General features: G+C 59.2%; 1 protein-coding gene across 7 annotated transcripts in view; it reads right to left on the bottom strand.

Annotated features, from left to right (window-relative positions):
* Positions 1-2,518: 2,518 nt before the first annotated feature.
* Positions 2,519-20,326, bottom strand: part of CHD6 (chromodomain helicase DNA binding protein 6) — a 90,130-nt gene continuing 72,322 nt past the window's right edge. For 4 of the 7 annotated variants that reach the window (XM_062008764.1, XM_062008761.1, XM_062008762.1 and 1 more), the window contains 11 exons: positions 20,049-20,106; positions 19,376-19,595; positions 17,065-17,273; positions 14,667-16,226; positions 14,009-14,157; positions 13,606-13,803; positions 11,955-12,401; positions 11,115-11,306; positions 8,982-9,101; positions 7,903-8,007; positions 2,519-6,064 (listed from right to left, as the gene is read on the bottom strand). In XM_062008764.1, coding sequence (XP_061864748.1) covers positions 5,186-6,064; positions 7,903-8,007; positions 8,982-9,101; positions 11,115-11,306; positions 11,955-12,401; positions 13,606-13,803; positions 14,009-14,157; positions 14,667-16,226; positions 17,065-17,273; positions 19,376-19,595; positions 20,049-20,106 — 4,137 coding nt within the window. In that variant the 3' untranslated portion in view covers positions 2,519-5,185. The remainder of the gene's footprint in view (positions 6,065-7,902; positions 8,008-8,981; positions 9,102-11,114; positions 11,307-11,954; positions 12,402-13,605; positions 13,804-14,008; positions 14,158-14,666; positions 16,227-17,064; positions 17,274-19,375; positions 19,596-20,048; positions 20,107-20,326) is intronic. The other 3 variants (XM_062008765.1, XM_062008767.1, XM_062008766.1) reach the window with 2 other exon arrangements.

Here is a 20,326-nt window from a genome sequence, read left to right as displayed (position 1 = left end):
AAAACGCCCACGCCGGAAGCGGAGCGGCGCCTTCCGCCGGGGGCGGGGCCTCGGGGGCGGGGCCGTGAGGGGGCGTGGCCTGTGAGGGCGAAGCCTCGGGGGCGGGGCCTCCGGGGAGGGGGCGGGGCGTGACCTTGAGGGGCGGGGCCTGTGAGGGGCGGGGCATCTGGAGGAGGGGCGGGGTAGTCTGGAGGGGGCGTGGCCATCGAGAGGCGTGGCCCGTTAATGAGCTGGAGGTGTGAGCTAAGAGGGGCGTGTCCTCGGAGGGGTGTGGCCTCGGAGGGGGCGTGGCCTCGTAGGGGGCGGGGCGCGCGGGGGCGCGCCGGCGCACGGGAGCGCGGCCGAAGGAGCGGTCGGTGCCCAGGGGCTCGAAGGCTTTCCCCGAGGAAACGGCTCTGTGAGGCTCTGACGAACCCGCCCGTGGCCAGGCGGACGGCGGAGGCTCCGGAGGAAATGTGCAGCGACACGCTTCTGTTCTGTGTACTGTCACATGGGAACCGCAGCGTGACGAGCGGCTGAGAGGGAGGGAGGAAAACACTCACAGCATCACAGAGTCTCAAGGACTGGAGGGGACCTCGAAAGCTCATCCAGTGCAACCCCCCTGCCAGAGCAGCACCTAGAGCAGGGCACACAGGGACTCATCCAGCTGGGTTGGAATGTCTCCAGAGAAGGAGCCTCCACAGCCCATCTGGGCAGCCCCTGCCAGTGCTCCCTCAGCTCAACAGGGAAGGAATTCTTCCATGTGTCTCTTTGGAACCTCTTCTGTTGCAGCTTGTGCCCGTTGCCCGTTGTCCTGTCACTGGCCATCCCTGAGCACAGCCTGGCTCCAGCCCCCTGACACCCACCCTCGATGGATTTGTGAACACAAATGAGGTCACCCCTCAGGCTTCTCCAACCTGCAGAGCCGCAGCTCCCTCAGCCTTTCATCACGAGGGAGATGCTCCCCTCCAGCAGTGGCCCTGTGCTGAACTCTCTCCAGCAGCTCACAGAAAGGGCACCTTTAACCTGCAAAACAAACCTGCAGAGCCATGAGCAGCCGTGCCCCATCCCCCAGCAGCACAGCCACCACACTTACCAGCAGTTAACACGCCTCATCTGATGAGATGGAGCACGGGGCGGCCACGGCAGCTCCACGGCCTCGGGGCCATCACAGCCGCCTCTCCATGTGCCACAGGGCTGCCACGGATCCTCCACACGGATCTGCCACGCTACTGCTGCCGGGGCGGGAGGCAGCAGTGTGCAGAGCCACAGTGTAAAGGGGCATTCAGGGACTGGGAAACCCAAGTTCACACCATCATTTTGCCTCCTCAGCGACACCTGATGCCTCTTCTGCCCGGTGGTCTCCTGTTTCTCCCCCCAAATGAACATAGCAACAAAATGCTGAGACAAGGTGTTTATGGAAAAGCTTCAGCTCTGCCTTTTCTCCTGGACTTTAGAGAACTTATGTAGCTTTTCCTGTGTATGTGTTTATTCACCTGAGGAACTGAATTAATACCTAGTCTTCTAAAGCACGAGATCCTTACATTGAGACACATGACAAGCATTTAGTTGACATGTGGTAGCATTTTACAGAGCTTGGGTGGAGGCGTTTGGCATCTTAGTAAGAGGATCTGAGCCCCTCCTCTGCTGGGAGCGCTGCCTCCATGCACAGGACCCCCACTGGTATCCGGCCTCAGGGTGGGTCTCTGGGCTTCCATCCCTCTTCTGCATGGAGTAGGCACCAGAGAGCCCCTGTGCCCCCTGCTTCAGCTGACTGTGGGGCTGGGGCAACCCACGTGGGATGGCACATTACCCCATAGAGAATGGCAAGTGAACCCACAGACAATGGCAAGTGAACCCATGTGGGATGGCAAATTAACCCACAGAGGGTGCCCAGCTAACTCATGTAGGATAGGGAGTTAACTGACACGGAACAGTGAGTTGACAACGGTGAGTTAACCCACACGGGACGGTGAGTCAACTCACACAGCTGACACAGGACAGCGAGTGAACTGACAGACAATGGCAAGTTAACCCACGTGGGACAGCGAGTTAACCCACAGGGGATGGTGAGTTAACCCCCATGGGACAGCACAGAGCAGGGTGGGTTCAGGCAGGGGGGGCAGCAGGTTAAGCCCCACAGAGCAGGGTGGGTTCAGGCAGGGGGGGCAGCAGGTTAAGCCCCACAGAGCAGGGTGGGTTCAGGCAGGGGGGGCAGCAGGTTAAGCCCCACAGAGCAGGGTGGGTTCAGGCAGGGGGGGCAGCAGGTTAAGCCCCACAGAGCAGGGTGGGTTCAGGCAGGGGGGGCAGCAGGTTAAGCCCCACAGAGCAGGGTGGGTTCAGGCAGGGGGGGCAGCAGGTTAACCCCCAGGGCACACACAGCGTCACACGTCTCCGGTGCGCGCAGAGCGAGGGGAGAAGAGTCCATTGGGGTCGACAGCTCCTCAACGGATTCGTGCTGAGAGAAAGGCAAGTAACGTTTATCACTGAGTCAGGTGAATTAAACATTCACATATATTTGCTGAAAAAAATTATATACATGTGTAGCAAGGCTCTGCCAAGTCTGAAAGATAAGCATCATCTGGTCACTAAATTAAAAAAATAAAGATCTGACCTTTAAATCTTTTTCTTTTTATCCATGTTCAAGAGCACAGACAGTTTATTTTGTTAGCACACTTGGTGAAGGATGTATGTTGGGTGTGAGCAGCCATGGACACCGGTGAAGTTTTGGCATTTTTGTTTTGGATAAGATGGAAAATAAGAAGCAGCCACTTAACGCCTTACAGCCTAAATAATCCACAGCGTATATCGGGTTGCAAAAGGGTCACAAAGTAGCGGTCAAAGAGAAGCCTAAACACCCAGAGACGTGGCATACATGTCTGAGAAGGAAGAACAAGGCATAGAGCATGCTGGCTAATTAAAGAAATTCCACTGTAAACCCTGTTCCTTAGGCGTGGAACCCTGGAGAGACCGTCCCGTCCCGAGAGAGGGGCTCTGGAGAGATCTCTGCATCCATTCACAGTAAGGCTTGGCAGATACAGGAAGTTTTATAGCATTTGTATTTTAAGGATTTAGGGCAAGTACATGTTCTTCTACTGAATAAAAAGAAAGTTAGTACTTAAAAGGTTCAAAAATATATCAATCCTGATTTGCTTTTTTTTTTTTACATAAATAAATTATATTGATTTTGGATTTAACAGCTGAAAAAACCCTTTTTCTGCTTCCACTGGAGGCAAAACTGAACAAAAGGTTAGTTAAATAGAGATAGCAGCATTTCTAAGAAACCTGTCGATAGTGATACAGTATCTATGCTACAAGGAGGTTATTAAATAGAACACATTTAATTCTGGGGGGGGGTGTTGTGTTATCACTGGTTACATACTTGAGGAAACAAAAAAAGAACCAAACCCCATCCAACCCAGTGAACTGGGAACAAACTCCGTGAGGAGACCAAATGCTTTTCAGCCCACGGGTAACAGACTGCTTTGAGATGGTGGTTTGAACACGTCCATAATTTATAGTCCCAACGGTATAAAAGACAATGACCAAAAACAAACAAAAGCATCATAAATAAATAATGCAAACTGAAACAGTTATGTCAAAACATTTGGACCATCTGATAAATTAGCACGACTGTAACAGAAAATAAGTAAAAAATACAGTAAATTGTGACAACCGAGTGTGAAACCGACTCCCAGCACTGTCCCAGCTCCCTGCCAGCCCGCCGCTCGCCCCGCCGCGGGGCACTGCGAGTCTCAAACCATGAGCTGCGAGCAAGAACAAGCCCAAGTGAAAGGAAAAACGGAACGAGGAGCGAGGGGAAGGAGAGAGGAGAAGAGTTGCCTGTGGAGGAGTCTCAGCACCCGGAGCTGAGGGGGCTGGTGGGCACAAACCTGTCCATCTGAGACTGCAGACCGCAAGAGCGTTTCCCGAGGGGGGAGGCTGGGGGTGGGCAGGGGCTCGGATACACTGTTCAACAGCAAACGGAATGGAAAGAAGCAGCCAAGGTCATCTCTTCACAGTCTAATGCTAGAGAAGAAGAAACTTGGGCTCTGAAAGTCTCAGCAGTCCTTCTGGGGGGACTCCCCGAACAGGAGAGCTGGCCTACAGCCTTGTCCCGGGTTGCTGAAAGGGTGTTTTGCTTCTGGGGTAAGGAGTGGAAAGTACATGAACTCAAAAAGCCTCAGTGTTCACGTGCAGGAGCGTAAAAATCAGTGTGGTCTGCTCATGGCTGGAAAGAAACACCTTCACAGCACTTGTGACACCGCAGAGGAGAACTAACGCCATGGGGGACAACTGAAGGCGAGCGGGACGATGAAGAAACTGGTATGTACAACAGGTACGGTAATCCCAAAACCAAAACGCCATGCAAGGTGTGCAAAACCCTTCCAGCTCGAGCTGAAAAGTGCTTGTAGCTACTGAGGAAAGGGCAACTAAACTCTACTCAACACAAAACCAAACCTGGGTTCTCAGACATCCCAAAGGGTGTCTATGCTGTGTTTTCACTCGCTGCAGTTGGTCTCCAAACCTCTGAGGTGGGGGCGGTGGAGCCAACCGTAGCACTACCACTTATGCTTCTTCCTTTCAAAGAAATGAATATATTCTCAATCATTAGCTATATACTTCTGCCTACACTACTACTCTAGTAACCATGATAAAATAGGGAAATACTTGAAATCAAAAATACACAGAAGCACCTCCTATAGCTGTGCTTTCTACCCCCAGATACAGGCCTTTTCCTTCAGCGTCGCTGCAGACAGAAATGCCCCTGTCTGTGTGGAGACCAAGAGCCGAGGACTTTGCTTTTGCTCGTGTTTGTTTTGGGTGGGGTTTGTTTTGCTGCTTTTTCTTCTCAAGGGAGTGAGCAACCAGGGCTGGGAGGGGCAGGTGACCCAGAACTGGATTTGGGATGAAGGGCTGGAACAACAGAACGAGCCTTCGGTGCCTCCCATCCTAGCTAGACAACACTGTTTATCTAATAAAGTGGCGAGACCCTGCGACTATGAACATGGAGTATGTCACCAGAGCTTGTGGGGTTCTTTCTGACCGGGAACTGGGGAGAGAATATTACTCATGGAAACACAGGTTGATGAAGGTGGAGCGGGGCCAGGAGGGGAAGTAACAAAGAGTTCATGGGATAAGAAACTCACAAGCCACAATCTTCCCGTGGGTTTGTTATGTGTTTTCCCCCAATGGAACACAAGTCCTACTGGGCTTGGTGCGCGGCGGCGCGCGGCTCCTCGGCCGCTCCGGCCCGCTCGCTCTCTGCCGGCTGCTCTGTACAGTTTGGGCTGTCTGCAGCTTCTTTCTCCGGCAGCGGGACAGTCTCTGGCTCGGGGTTTGCCGGTTCCCCTTTCGCTTTCTTCCTCTTGCGCTTCTGGCTCTCGAGGGCGGCCGCCTCAGCGTGCCTGGGCTGCTGCATGCCGGGCAGCGCCATGCCGATGCCGGGCGACAGGAACATCGAGGGATAGATCAGTCCAGGAGACATCCCTGGGATAAGAAACGGGTTAAAAGCTACAGGACTACTGGTAGTTATTGCGGATTCTGTCTGATTAGAAAACGAACTAGGGCCCGGCTTCTCTTCCGAGAGAGTTTCTTTTGTCCCGTCCTGGCTGCCCTGTTTGTCCTCAGCCGCTTTCTCCGCGCCGGCCGCGCCGCTTTTCGTTGTGCTCGTTAGCGAGGCCGGGGCGGTCGCGGTACAAGTTGTCGTCATGGGGGGGTTGAGGAGTCCTCCGACGCCAAACATCTGGGGGACGGTGGCCATGCCCGGCAGCATCATGGGCAGCATGCTCAGGGTGCTCTTCACGTCCTCGCTGGCGGGCACCGCCGCGAAGCCGGCGGGAAACCCCACCAGCCCGGTCAGGGGGATCCCCTGCATGTTTCTCATGTTCTGAAGCCCTACTAGATCCATCCCAGCGATCAGCCCGTTCATGAACAGTGGTCCCATTCCGGAGGAAGAATCCGCCACGCCGCCGGGGCCTTTGATGAGCTCGCTGCGGGGCCTCCTGCCCCGGCGGCGCGGCCCGGCGTCCCGCAGCACGGGCTCGCTCAGGACGCGGTTGAACTTGCTCTCTGGGAGGTAGCCCTGCAAACGGGACACAGACAACAGAAAGCACCCGGCAGTTACCACTGCACCGAAGGACACTCGGCTTTCTGCGCTCGCATCTGCGTCCCAGATGGCGTCAGCACAGAGACACTGGCCTGCGTGAGATGGAGTTTGACAGGTAGGCACAACTTTTCCCCAAGGGATGCTGCCAAACGCAAAACAAACGGCCTGGCTCTGCCCTGGCATGACACCACGGCGACAAAGGGCACAGGGAGGAAAGGAGCAAGCACGGTTTGAGCCCACGTTTTCCCCTGAGCCCTCAGCACCGCCTGTGCTGCAGACTGATCCCACGCCAGGTCCCCTCCCAGCTTCACTCCCTGTTCAGCAACAGCTGAGAAATCATCTCTTTCAGATGCAAAGGGACAAACTCTCAGTGCTCTGCAGGACAGCAAAGCTGCACGGGATGACACACACAGAGTGGACTCGCTGGCTGAGGAGCTCCCTGTGCTGGCTTTGGCCAGAAAGGTTCTCCTGAGCACTCAGACACGGGAGCAAAGCGCAGTGGCCAGAGCCGGGGGGAACTGTCTGGTCACGGTGCAGGGCAAGGGGCCAGAAACTCCATTTTTCAGCAGCCTCACCACAGACATTTAAACATTTCCCTTCGTGGCTCCCTCGAGTTTCAGTATCGCCGCTCTCTGAACCCTTTCCAATGACACAATTGGGTGGGAAAAGTATTTCCCAGGGACCTGCAGCGCAGAAACAGGAGTGGAAGGACCAGGCAGCCTGCACAGTGCAGCTGCCGCCCGAGGGGAGAGGCAGGCAGGCAGGCAGGCAGGCAGGGAGGACCCTCTGCTCTGTGCCCAGGTGGGAGAGCAGTGTGGGGCCACAGCCACACCTGGGGTCCAGGGGGCAACCATCCCCCCGGGAGCCGCTGGCCCAGGCCCCGCGGCAGCCAGCCCGAGCCTCCGCATGCACTGCCAGGAGAATGCTGCTGGGGCTGGGGCTGGGGCTGGAGCCAGCCCCAGCCCCAGCCCCAGCAGCATTCTCCTGGCAGTGCATGCAGCAGCGCCATGGGCATGCAGCAGCGCCAGGGGAGCACAGCCAGGCACAGCCCAGCCCTGGGAGGAGCTGGTAGCTCGGGCATGGCCGCCCAGACGGGACACTGCTGCCAGCCTGGACCGGGAGCTGTTTCCCAGGGAGTGGGACAGACCATGCCAAACCTCGGCGCTCCATGAAAGCAAATTGAGAGCAGCACAAACCTCTAAGCCAATTACTGCCCCTCCAGCCCCTCCCCCTGCGAGGGCATCACTCAAACCACTGCAGCCAGCAAACCAGGGTGCAGGCGAGAGGGACGATGGGGAGAAGCCTGGGAGGGCAGGGGAGAGGCTCTGCCAGGCACCGGGCGGCACAGCCGGGCCGGGCCAGGCCAGGCACAGCGAGGCTCCGTCCTGCTCCCGTCCCTGCCCGTGCCTGAGCCTCAGGCCTGGGGACATGCAGGGCCCTCAGCAGGCCCAGGGCTGCACAGGCCGTCGCCAGGAGCTGACGAAAGCCTCAGCTGAGGGCATTTATGAACAATCTGACCTTCTGGAACGTGTTGTGTCCCCTCTCCGCCATCCCGCACCCGAGGTGAATCGCTCTTCCTAAGGGACTTTCTCTTGCCCCTGCTATTTCCAAGCATCCTGAGGCTTTCTGGACAGTGCCCCTGGGCTGCTGAGTCCCTGCTCTCCTCCCCGGGCGCGCCGCTGACCTGCAGCCATCCCGGCCCACAGCCGAGGCCCTGCCTCGCGGCTCCCGCAGCCTCGCTGGAGGAAGGTTGTGGGGATGGGGAGGAAAGAAAAGATGACATGGTACAGATTGCTCTGAAAGCTCTAACTTACTGAAAGCTTAACAATGTCAGCCCAGTCAGCTGCAACAGCATACTCCAAGTTTGCATCAAGCCACCTTGGCAATTCCTTCAATGCTGGTGCCGTGGCTCCCCCTAACTATAAAACACAGCAGAAGGATGACCTCTGTTGCAGAAAGAGTTATGTCAAATCATACAAGAAACACGATTACACCTCCCCTGGCGCCTGGCTTTGGGCTGCCCCTCGCTATGCATCTCTGCAGGCCTCGACCCACACCTGCTGCCTCCAGACACGCAGCTCAGGAGAGAGGGCGAGCTCAGCCTCTGGGGCTCAGCCCATCGCCCTCCCCGGGGACGGACACACGATGGGACAGAGCCTCTATAAAAGCCATGCTCAGGACCAGACAAACCCACCAACTCACCCAGCTCTCCAACAGCCATTGTGGGGGTAACAGAGGGAAGCACAGAAGTGGCTGGAACAGCCTCTTTCTGCCTCAGTCCTTGGTTCTGAGTTTAGACACGATGACTGTCACGTCACCTCCTGACCTAGTGTAGTCCTGGGGGTGCCTGAGAACTGAATCTGGGTGGAAAGTATCCCTGGCTGTCCCTTCTCATTCAGAGAGGTGAACACCAGTGCACTGGGGATTAAACTGCAGACAGGCAGCTCCAGGCTCCCTGCTCAGAGCTTCAGCCCCTCTGCTGCCCGCGAGCCCTCGGTTTGCTCTGCCAGCACCTCATAAGGAGGAACAAAACAAAGACACCTGCTTGCCAGCATCACAGTCTGTGGCACACTGCACTGAACTCAAGGTGAGCCGTCAAATCCAGACGGGGAAGCACCAGCCAGGGCTGCTCTGACGGGGGTTTCAAAGCCAAAGGCCGAATCCCTGTGGCACGGCAGGCTCTGGGTGCCCGGGAGGGCCAGCGCCCGCCTGCCCTGTGCACACACACAGCCTGTCCTCTCGCAGGCCTGTGGCCTTAGGCACACACACCTCACAGGACAGACCTTTGTCCCTTCCACAGGGTTCTCTGGATTAAATCTCCCCCGGGGTGAGCTCGGGGCCTGCGAAGCACCTCACACGCCACGGGCAGAGCACGGAGCAGGCCTTTGCTTACCCGCCGTCCGGTACCCTTATGTACCACAGGCACCCGCTCCTCTCCCGTGAGTGAGCTAATGTCCAATTTGCTGGGGTCCTTGCAGCGTTGCCTCCTCTGCTTGGGCTTGTCTGAAAAATTCTGGAGTGCAAACAAGACAATGTTAATGAGACTAGAGGGCTTAAGGAGCCTGTGTGGCCCAGCCCCGCCAGAGAGCCGTGGGGCACTGGGGCGGTCTCTGCCACGGGGCCAGCTCTCAAACGAGCACAACTGATTTATGGAGGGGTACAGGGCTTTTCAGTGCACCCCACTTACACTGCTCCAGCCCTTTCTAATTCCCCTCCAACCCTAGAGCTGTGATTTGCCGTCAATTCCTACATGTAGGACTGTGAATGAGGTGCTAACTACAACTAGGAAGCAGAGAACAGGTCTGTGTGTGCCACCCAGTGCCAGCCAGACGCAGCTGCCTGCTCATCTCGCCTTTGTTCCACTCCTACTTCAGCTGTTCCCACTGCAGAGCTGCTACACTGTGTGTCTCTGGGGTCAGAGCCCTACAGGACCCCAGCCTACGTGAGTTGTTGCACACCCCCTGCGTGCACCAAGTCCTGCTGTCCGTGTGCCTGCAGCGTTATAACGAGCTACTGCAGGTTCTGACTCCTGAGAATAGAAGCACAGACCCTGAACTTGGCCTGTTCTTCAACAGAACCCTAAAGCAGCTTTCAGTCCATCCTGCCTGGAGAGGGGACACCAGCCCTGACAGGGGAGGTCCTGCTGGGCTGGCCCAGGGCACTGGGGTTTGCTGCGAGCAAGAGGCTCACCAGCAGTATGGCCAGACTGTGCAAGCTCCAGTGAGCCCCCACTGAACATGAGGGTGCTAGGAAGGAGTGGGAGAGCACCTCCATGCCTGCTCCACCGTCTGACTGCTCCTCACACTGCTCCTGGGAGTCTGCCCTTGGGCACAGAGCTGCAATCTCTGGGCTTTGAAAAGCCAGGGCCATCCTGCCCAGCAAATGCTGGGCTCCTCATCCCTCACCTGTCACGAGCTCCAAACTGCTGCCAACGTGCCTGTACTGCATGCTCCAGGGAATCCCTGCCTGGGACACACAGCCTTCCACGACCAAGATGCTCAGTCCTCGATGTATCAACACTACACACCTTCCTGCTCTGTATTACAGCCTGTGCTCTGCTACCACATGGTCTGATCAGCCAAAACGAGCTGAAACCTGGAGCAAAGCAACCCATCCAGCCAAGAGCTGGCTGCTTATGAGACGGCCAAGAAGAATCAGACACACTCTGCACCACAGTCTCTGTCCCTGGCTGCAGCCTTTGCAGCCTGCAATGCTTCAGTCCAGTTCTCAAAGACAGGAGCTTTTCTCTTGTCTGGGAACCTTGTTTCATCCATCCTAGTGAATGGGAGTGACACAGACAGCCCTTGAGCATCCCAAATCCCCTTTCTCTCTCCTCTCACCATCCCCGGTGCTTCTACAAGGCATTGGACTCATTGTGCATTGGATGTGCTGGAGACACAGAATGCACCTTGGGGCAGGAGAATCATCAAATCCCAGGATGGTGGGGGTGGGCAGGGCCCTGCAGAGCTGCTCCAGCCCAACCCTCTGCTAAAGCAGGTTCCCCTCACTCGGGGGCACAGGAACGTGTCCAGGTGGGTTTGGAAACCTCCTGAGAAGGAGCCTCCACACCCTCTCTGGGCAGCCTGGGCCAGGGCTCCCTCACCTCACAGTAAAATAGTTTTTCCTTGTGTTCAAATGGAGCTTTTTGTGTCCCAACCTGTGCCCGTGACCCCTCGTCCTGTCACCGGCCACCACAGAACAAAGTGTCCCCCCACCCTGCTGGCACACACCCTTTAGGTACTTGCAAGTGCCGAGGAGGTCTCCCCTCAGCCTTCTCTCCTCAGGCTGAACAGCCCCAGAGGAAGCTGCAGCTGAGCAAGTGCCTTCCCCTGCCCTGCCAGGGCCCCGTGCCCACCCCCAGCGCTGTGATGCAGCTCCCAATGGAACCGGCAGCCACGGGAAGGAAGCTGCATTTTGAGACACTTCTGTGGAATCCCTGGGCTCAAGAGCAACAACAGAAAACCCAGCAGCAAGGGCAACACGTAGAGCAGACTCAGAGCCACGTGCCACCAAAGGCCACCCTTACTGTGCCAAAGCCAGGGACGTCCAGCGTGTAGTCGGACTGCTGCCGGAGCCAGTCGAGGAGGCTCTTGTTCGGGACGGGCTTCTCAGCCTGGCTGCCTGCAGCTGGCGCCGGCTGCGGCGCTGAGGGAGCGGCCGCCGGCCCGTCGGGGAGGGGACTGCTCTGGGGGGGCTGTGGTTGCTCCTCCTGGACGTCCTGGCGTGGGGAGAGGAGCGAGAGAGCCTGTCAGCGGCACGTGGGGATGTGTGAGGATGTGTGAGCACCCGGCTGCTCCCGTCCCAGATGAACCCCCACGTTCCCAGTGCCTGTTCCTTCCATCACCACCACGTCCCACTTCCACTCAGTCCCTACACCGGTGGCAGAGGGGGCCGGGAGACGAGCTCACCTGGAAAACTCCTCATGGCCAGGAGGACCAACATCCCCCCAGATCACTCCTGAAAGGAATTCCCCTCCCCCCTGGAGGGACTGGTCTTGCTCCCAGAGCCCCACTCCTCTTTCAGTGGACACCAGACTAGAAGGAGAAAGGGTGCAGCGGGCTCTTGGCCATGGCTCCAAAAATGGAGCCAAAAATCTTTCCTCATGTCCTCTAACTCTTGACACCCCCTGAGATGGGACAGCTGCTTTTGAGAAGGCTCAGCAGGACTTAAGACACTCTAGGCAGAGCGCTGCTGGCCAGAGGGGAAACCTCCCTTCCTCCCCAGAGCGGTCTCTGCTCCCGCCTGAGCCGGCACACAGCACGCTGTGCTGCAGGAGGGCAGCAGAGCTCGCAGGGGACAGCTGGGCCACGAGGCACACAGTGCTGACTCCCTCAGGGTTGTGTGAAAGGGGATAACATCAACCCACCTGCAGCCTGGTTGGAAGAGGCCTCTCCTTCAGGAAGATGAGGTCCATCCCTTCGACATTTTTTCTCCTGCCCCGTCTCCTCCTCATGGCAGCATCGTCTCTCCGGAGGCTGCTGTTGACAATCTGTCCTGTGACAGGGTGGATCAGCCCTGCCTGGAGGATGCCAGACAAGTCCATGCCCAGGGAGCCCTGCAGGGTGTTCACAGTCCCCAGTTTGGGGATGTTTGTGTTGAGGGGAAAAGGAGAGGAGCTCCCCGGGGAGCCCTCGGAAGCTCTGGACAAGTCCACGGCGGCGTCGCGCCAGCCGTTCAGCACGAGCGGGGGGTGCACGTGGGGAGCTGCCAGCTGCTCCAGGCTCCTCTGCTTGGCATCCCTCTCCATCTCGAACTCGTAGGGCCTCCTGCGCTTCCGCTCCTCCTTCACAAAGGTGGGGGGCAGGAAACCTTCCTGTGGGCACCAAGCCATGAGAGGGTTACGGCTGCCCTGCCCAGGGATCGCAGCAGCCCAAACCGACGCCGAGCTAACGGTGGCTCTTCTGCCTCTCTGCAGGAGCCCTGAAGGATACTGTCCTGGTTTTGTCTGAGACAGAGTTCCTTTTGTCCCCAGCAGCTGCTCCAGGGCTGTGGTTTGGGTTTCTGCTCAAGGGAAGGCTGATAACAGAGGGATGTTTTGGGCATTGCTGAGCAGGGCTGCACAGCACCGAGGCCGTTCCTGCCAGGCAGTGGGCTGGGGGGCAGGGAGCGAAGCTGGTGTGTGCTCAAGGAGCTGGGAGGGAGCCTGGCCAGGAGAGCTCATCCCAAGCAGCCAAAGGGCTCTTCCATAGCACAGGCCATTGTGGCCAGCACAGAAACCGGGGAGTTGTTGGGGAGGGGGCATCGCTGCCGGGGCATCAGTCAGTGGGTGGGTGGGGAGCAACTGCCTTGGGCAGCACTTGTCTGCTTCTGGGGGTTTGTTCATTGCATTTCACTCTTATTGCTGTTATCATACTGTAATTTAGTTGTTACACTTGTTCTTAACCCACGAGCCCTGATTTTCTCTTCTGATGCCTCTCCCCAGCCCAGGGGAGCTGTGGGGAGGGGGAGGGAGGCACTGGCTGCCTGGGGCTGCGCTGCCCGCTGGGCTTCTACCATGACAGATGCCCTGTCCGTGGGCACACTGCCCTCCTCTCCCTGTGTGTGGTCAGGGCAGGGGCGCCCTCACACACACACTTGGACCTCCCTGGGTGCTCTGCCCTGTCAGCAGCTCCTGTCTCTGTGCTGTGTCCAGCAGCAAGAGGAGCAGAGAGTGCTGATGGGGCAGTGTCCTGTCCTGCCCCCTTTCCTTCGGGATACCAGGGCAGTGGCTCCTCTTCCCCCTGACCATGCTGGCTGCCCCAGCACTGGCTTGGATGCCTCTACGGCCACAAAGGCAGCAGAGCTGCCACAGAAAGACTTCCCAGGAGGGGAGCAGGGCTGGTGGGGGCCAAAAGCCTTGGGAGCTCACCAGGAGCCCTCAGTGCAGGGGACTGGGTGGCTTATGCTATGCCTTGTTACAATACAAGTGACACCCAGAGGCAGAAGAAAGCCAGGCTCTGCTTGGGCAACTCCTGAGTGACGCTTCCCCCCTCAATGCCGAGGCTGTCCCTGCCCCAGGACCACCTCACCCTCCGCACCTGCGAGATCAACACGCCGTTGCTGAAGGTGGGGTCGGCCCCGTCCGACTCGGCGAAGCCGCTCCTGCTGCCGGTGCTGCTGGCCATGGCCGGGGCTGCCAGCAGGCTCTGCGCCTCCAACTGCTGGCTGGAGGACGGCCACTTGCCCTTCAGGATGGCGTGGCAGATGTTGTCGATGCGGTTGATGATGACACGGTCCTGCAAACAGAGCGGCACCCGGCTGACTGACCTCGGGCTGAGAGGCAAAGCCGGCCCCGCTGAGCTGCGCTGGGCAGGGAGCTGCTGAGGGGCAGGAGCGGGGCCCTGGGACAGCCCCCAGGGAGCAGGAGGCAGAGCTGGGGCTGGGGGAGCTGCTGCTGGTCAGTGGCGCTTCAGATACAAACGATGCTCGTTCGCAGCTCACCTTGGGCCACTCAGAGAAGGAGTAAAGCGTCTTCTCCTGCAGCAGCTGGGCTATGGTTGGTGCCCGGGCATCCTGAAGGTCATCCATCTCCCCGGGCAGGACAGAGGCAGAACCTTTGCTCTCCTCCTCTAAGTACTTGTCTGGACCATCTGAGAAAGTGACAGAGAAGAGAGTCCATCACTGTCCTCACTCTCACCCTCCTCATGCCTTCCCAGTCCAGCACCCAGCTGCCTCCACCAAGGTCCCAGTACCTGACCAGCCACCAAGAAATCTCAGAGCCCTGGGCCAGGGCAGGCAGTCCACGCTGCTCAGGACGGGCCAGCACGCCCCTGGGCTGAACCTGGTATTGCAGTGGTCCCCATCCCGGACCATCCTCATACCCCAGGTGGGAGAGGAGGAGGGCACATGCCCCTCTAGAAGGAGCTGCTTGCCTGTCAGTGCCCTGTGCCGGGAAGGGCATCCTGTGCCCATGCTCATGGCACAAAGGTTGCTGGGGCTCAGGGTAGGGGTTTTCTGGCCAACTCTGCCAGCAAATGCAGCCACCAGCCCTCCACTGCCCCACTGCATCAGTGAGAGGGACCCCGGCTCCTGAGCAGGGGGGGTTGCCTGGCTCCCACCGAGGCAGAGGACGGGCACCAGAGGCAGCTCAGGACTGTACCTTGACTCTGGCTGCTGTTGGCTTTCTCCCCCTCATCTCTGTTCTCATTCTCTTCTTGCTTCACCTCCAGAGACTCAGGGCGCAGGGCATCTCGGCAGCCGGTCGGCCCCTCGGCCCCCTGGCCCCAGGGCTCCCCCTGGGCATGGCTGGGCTCTGCCCCCGGGGTCCCCAGGAGAGGTGTGGACAGGCTGAAGGCCTGGCTGCCAGCCTGGCAGGGGGAGTGCTGCAGGCTGCTCTCCTCATCCAGGCCATGCTCCTCCTTGCCCTCTGGCCCGGGCTCCCCCAGCCCTTCAGGTGTCCGCAGCCCCAGGGACTCTCTCTCGCCATTCACGTCTTCTGGGCAACTGTCCTCGGGCGTGGGGAGGCCAGAGCTCTGCTCCTCACCTCCCAGCTCGTGAGTCTCAGGGTCACAGCTGCCCCTGCCCCTGGCACCACTCAAGCCTTCCACAACATCTGCTGCCATCTCGGAGTTATCGTCATCCTCCTCTTCTTCCTCATCCTCCTCGCTGTGGCTCTGACTTGGCCCCGACTTGGCCTCCACTCCTTTTTCCTGCAGCAGGTTGATGAACCTCTGCTCAGGAGGAACCTTCACGTCATAGTTATGAAGAGTGGGGCCGTAGAGCCCCACGCCTATGATCCCTTCCACGGCGCCCCGCTGGGGCAGCGCCGGGGCCGGGCTGCTGAGCTCCCCCTGCCGCTGCAAGGCCGGGCAGAGCTCCGCCGGGACGCCGTGTGCCGGGTCGCTCTCAGGGGTGCAGGGTGACGGCTCGGCTTCCTCGTTCTGAGCATCCACCCGCTCGCAGCCCACCCGCAACGCCTCGAGGAAGGGCGGCTCTCTCAGCGCGTCCGCCTCGCAGCTGGACGGGTCCTCGTCCCCCTCCAGCTTGCCCTTGGGGAGTCTGGCAGCGCTGCTCCCGACGTCTGGGCAGGCCGGGCTGTCCCTGGCGAGGGAGCTCCGCTCGCTGCCGCAGCCCTTCTCCTCGTACACCATGCACACCAGCGGCTCGGGCAGCGAGCTCTCGTCGTAGCTGCCGGACATCACGTCCCGCACTTTGCACATGAAGGCGTCAGAGTGCGGCGGGCTGCCCCCAGCCTGGCCCACGCTGCTCTCCGCGGCCTCCAGCTTGGGCTGGCTCTCGGCCTCGCCGTCCAGGCCTTCGCAGCTCCGCTCCGCTCGCCCGTACAGAGGGGAGCCGTAGAGCTTGGAGCTGGTCTGGTAGAGGCAGCACAGGGAGTCCGCGCCCGGCAGCGCCGCCCGTTTGTGCCGCGCGTAGTTCCTGTAGGCGTCCAGGAACGAGAGCTGCGGGTCGTTCATGATGTAGTAGTCGGTGCGGTTGAGGCCGTGCTTGGCCGTGCCGATGAGCAGGTCCCGGTCGTGCTTGCCGCACTCCCACCAGACGGGCAGGTAGAGGCTGGGCCGGCAGAGCCGGAGCCGCTCCTGCAGCTGCGGGCACCTCAGCACCTGCTCGCGCACCTTGCGCAGCAGCTCGATGCGGTACAGCGTGCGGGCCGCCCGCTCCTCCGGGATGGGCTCCACCAAGATGTCGGGGTCAGGGGCACCTGTGGGACAAAGCACAGGCCTGTCACACGGCCTGGGGACAGCAGCCGTGGGCTCTGTCCGGTGCCAGGACGAGGGGTGACGGGCACAGGCTGCAACACAACAAGTTCCACTTAAACTGGAGGAGCAAGTCCTTTGGTGCTGAGGGGAGGGAGCCCTGGCCCAGGCTGCCCAGGGAGCATGTGGAGGCTCCTTCTGGGAGGTTTCCAACCCAGCTGGACACGTTCCTGTGCCCCTGAGCGAGGGGAAGCTGCTTTGGCAGGGGCTGGGCTGCAGCAGCTCTGCAGGGCCCTGCCCACCGCTCTGTGATTCCGTGTCTCTGTGCACTCTCCCTGCAGGTGAGCTGGGGGGCGGCTGGCAGCCGCTGCTGAGTGACTTTTCCCAGTCTCACCACCTTCCATTCATTTTCCACTAAAGGCACCCACAGGATTACACTCCCCTGGCTGCAGCACCGGGCCGGGAGCAGCACTCAGCTGCAGAGGGTTTCGGTCCTGCTGAGCTCTGTTCCCTCAGCACAGCTCCCTGGGCACTGAGCCCACAAGCCCCAGGAGGGTTCTCAGGGAACGACCCTCAGCGAGTTCCCTGATGGCACCAAACTGGGAGGACTGGCTGATGCACCAGACCTGTGCTGCCATCCAGGGAGATCTGCACAGGCTGAGAGCTGGACACAGAGGAACCTCATGAGGTTCAACAAAGGCAAGTGCAGAGTCCTGCACCTGGAGAGGAACAACCCCCTGCACCAGGACAGAAGCACCTCCCCTGCCCTCCTGCTCCATCACAGCAGCGAGACTATTTCTGACCCGTGGCCACCCTTCCACAGGCCACTCAGTTTCCACTTACCATCCTCTTTCCACAGTGGGAGACCACAGACATTCTTGCACATGGCCACAAAGCTGTAGTAGTACTTCTCCAGGCTCTCATCTGTCTTCTTCTCCAGTCGAGAGATGGCTCGGAACTGGGCCCAGTCAAAGATCTTTTTCTCCTGGTCATAGATAACCCCAAAGGAGGAGACAGTGCGGTAGAAATCTGCCTGCTCCCTCCTGGTCCACCTGTGGGGCAGGGAGGAGACAGGAACACCACTGAGACACGGCCTGGGCAAGGCAGAGGCTCAGAGCACCACTGCTGCACACCGGCTCCGGGGGACTGCCAAGAGGAGCCCACCAAGGAGATCACCAGAGCCTGGGATCCTCTGCCTTACAGAGCACAGCACGGCCTGAAGGCCACAGGCCCTCTGGCTCTCAGCTCACTGCTAAAAACATGCTGTCATCTGTTTGAAAAGGTGGCTGGGAGATACACGGGGCTCCCGAGACCAGGAGCAGCAGAGCCAGGTCACGGGAGACACACTCAAACAGTCTGCACGAGGCCCAGACGAGAGGGGCTTTGTGGTCAGGGCTAAGTCAGCTGGCAGCGATGACAACGAGCCCACGTGGGCGCAGGGCAGACACGAAGGATGTCCTGGAACACAGAGGTTCCTCTGCCTGAGGGGGACAGAGCAGCAGCAGCTGATGGGATGGGCCCAGTCCAGATATGCATGAGCTGGTAAGGACTGGGCTCTGACCAGCAGCAGCAGCGACGGGTAGGGCTGGCAAGAACCGAGTGCTGAGACTGCTGAGGATGAAGCGCTGCCCTGCCAGCTGCCAGAGGAGGCATGAGGGCTTCCCCAGTGCCCACCCCAGCAGGGGACTCACTGAACACAGAGCTGTGCTCTGTAGGGGTGTGTGTCAGTACAGCTGGGGATACACCGCGGGGCGAGCTGCTGGGGGTCACCCAGCACCCAGCTCTGCACCAGCACTGTGTGGCGCCGTGTGCAGCGGCTCAGTGCACAGTGTGAACCTGCTTTGGGACCACAGCAGGAGGCTGATGCTGGGAATGCCCCAAGAGTCAAAAGGGCCATGCCCAGAGCTGTGCTGTGTCACCAGCTGCCACCCACAACCTACAGTGGAGGCTGCTCCTTGGCTGGGACGGCTCCGTGTGCCACACAGCACCTTGTGCCACACACAGCTCCTTGTGCCACACACAGCACCTTGTGCCACACACAGCTCCTTGTGCCACACAGAGCTCTTTTTGCCACACAGCTCCTTGTGCCACACACAGCATTGTGCCACACACAGCTCTGTGCCACACACAGCTCTGTGCCACACACAGCATTGTGCCACATATAGCTCTGTGCCACACAGCTCCTTGTGCCACACACAGCATTGTGCCACACACAGCTCTGTGCCACACACAGCTCTGTGCCACACACAGCATTGTGCCACATATAGCTCTGTGCCACACAGCTCCTTGTGCCACACACAGCTCCTTGTGCCACACACAGCTTTGTGCCACACAGCTCCTTGTGCCACACACAGCTCCTTGTGCCACACACAGCATTGTGCCACACACAGCATTGTGCCACACACAGCTCCTTGTGCCACACACAGCATTGTGCCACACACAGCATTGTGCCACACACAGCTCCTTGTGCCACACACAGCTCCTTGTGCCACACACAGCATTGTGCCACACACAGCATTGTGCCACACACAGCATTGTGCCACACACAGCTCCTTGTGCCACACACAGCATTGTGCCACACAGCTCCTTGTGCCACACACAGCTCCTTGTGCCACACACAGCATTGTGCCACACACAGCATTGTGCCACACACAGCTCCTTGTGCCACACAGCTCCTTGTGCCACACACAGCTCCTTGTGCCACACACAGCTCCTTGTGCCACACAGCTCCTTGTGCCACACAGCTCCTTGTGCCACACACAGCTCCTTGTGCCACACAGCTCCTTGTGCCACACAGCTCCTTGTGCCACACACAGCTTTGTGCCACACAGCTCCTTGTGCCACACACAGCATTGTGCCACACAGCTCCTTGTGCCACACAGCTCCTTGTGCCACACACAGCTCCTTGTGCCACACAGCTCCTTGTGCCACACAGCTCCTTGTGCCACACACAGCTTTGTGCCACACAGCTCCTTGTGCCACACACAGCTCCTTGTGCCACACACAGCTCCTTGTGCCACACACAGCTTTGTGCCACACACAGCTCCCTGCCCAGTGAGGGCCCCTGTTCCGTACAGTGTGGGGACATTTACTAGGTATCTGTACAGGAGCAAGGATCTGAACTGGCTTTGGAGAGGAGCCTCTGCTGTGTTACCTTTTCTGCATTTCTTTGTTCACTGAGTCCATCTCAGAGGCTCTCCTGAACATCTCGTCCTGCAGCCAGTATCCATGGTTACCGGGCACCAGCATCTCTGCTCGGGGGGGCAGCTCTTTGCGGTTGCAGCGCTGGTAGACGGTGACGAGCCTCCGCAGTCTGGCTGTGAGAGCAGATGAGACAGGCCAGCAGGATCTGTCTGAGTCGGAGCCATCCTGGGCTTCAAACATCAGCAAGGACATTAGTATTTAATGCACACTCAAAGCCACGGGTTCCTGTGTCCCTCTGGCTGGCTCTGGCAGCTCCCTCCCCCATTCCCCATCCCACGGGGGACACAAGGGATGACGGTCATGAGTGGGGGGCTGCACTGACACCCCAAAAATCTGCTCAGCCTGTGTCCAAGCTTCCTTTGGAGAGTGCCTGGAGGCAGAGACTGGGGTAGGAATGATGGCCCAGTGAAGGAGAGGACTGCAGCTCCCTGCTCAGCCCACTGCAGACACCCCGCACGCTCATCTCACGCAGGCAACCGCACGGACGAGAGCTGGCTGATGGCTGCCCCACCACAGAGCCCATCCCGGGGTCAGGCGTGACTCTGGCCTGGCAGGAGCCTGCCCAGCAGCTCTGCCCCAGCCCCAGGGAGCCACGTGCCCCACTGTGGGAGACACAGCCTCACCTGCCGCTGCCTCCTCCCGCTTCTCGCCGCCTTCGCCCGCCCCGGCAGCCACAACGTCCTGCAGGAGGGAACCATCAGAGAGGCTCTCCCAGCCCACACAGCCCCCTGCACCTGCAGCCCACCCAGCCCTGGCACATGCTGCCCAGGTTTGCAGCAAACACAAGAGAGGCAAAAGCAGCAGCTGTGCTCCAGCAAGTACAGACAATAGTGTCCTCACAGTGATCCTGTGCTCAGTGCTGGGCCCCTCACTCACTGCCACAGGGACACTGAGGGGCTGC

This window comes from Colius striatus, chromosome 16 (genome assembly GCF_028858725.1).
Source record: "Colius striatus isolate bColStr4 chromosome 16, bColStr4.1.hap1, whole genome shotgun sequence".
NCBI lineage: Eukaryota > Metazoa > Chordata > Aves > Coliiformes > Coliidae > Colius > Colius striatus.
This window is presented reverse-complemented; position numbering and strand designations above follow the sequence as displayed.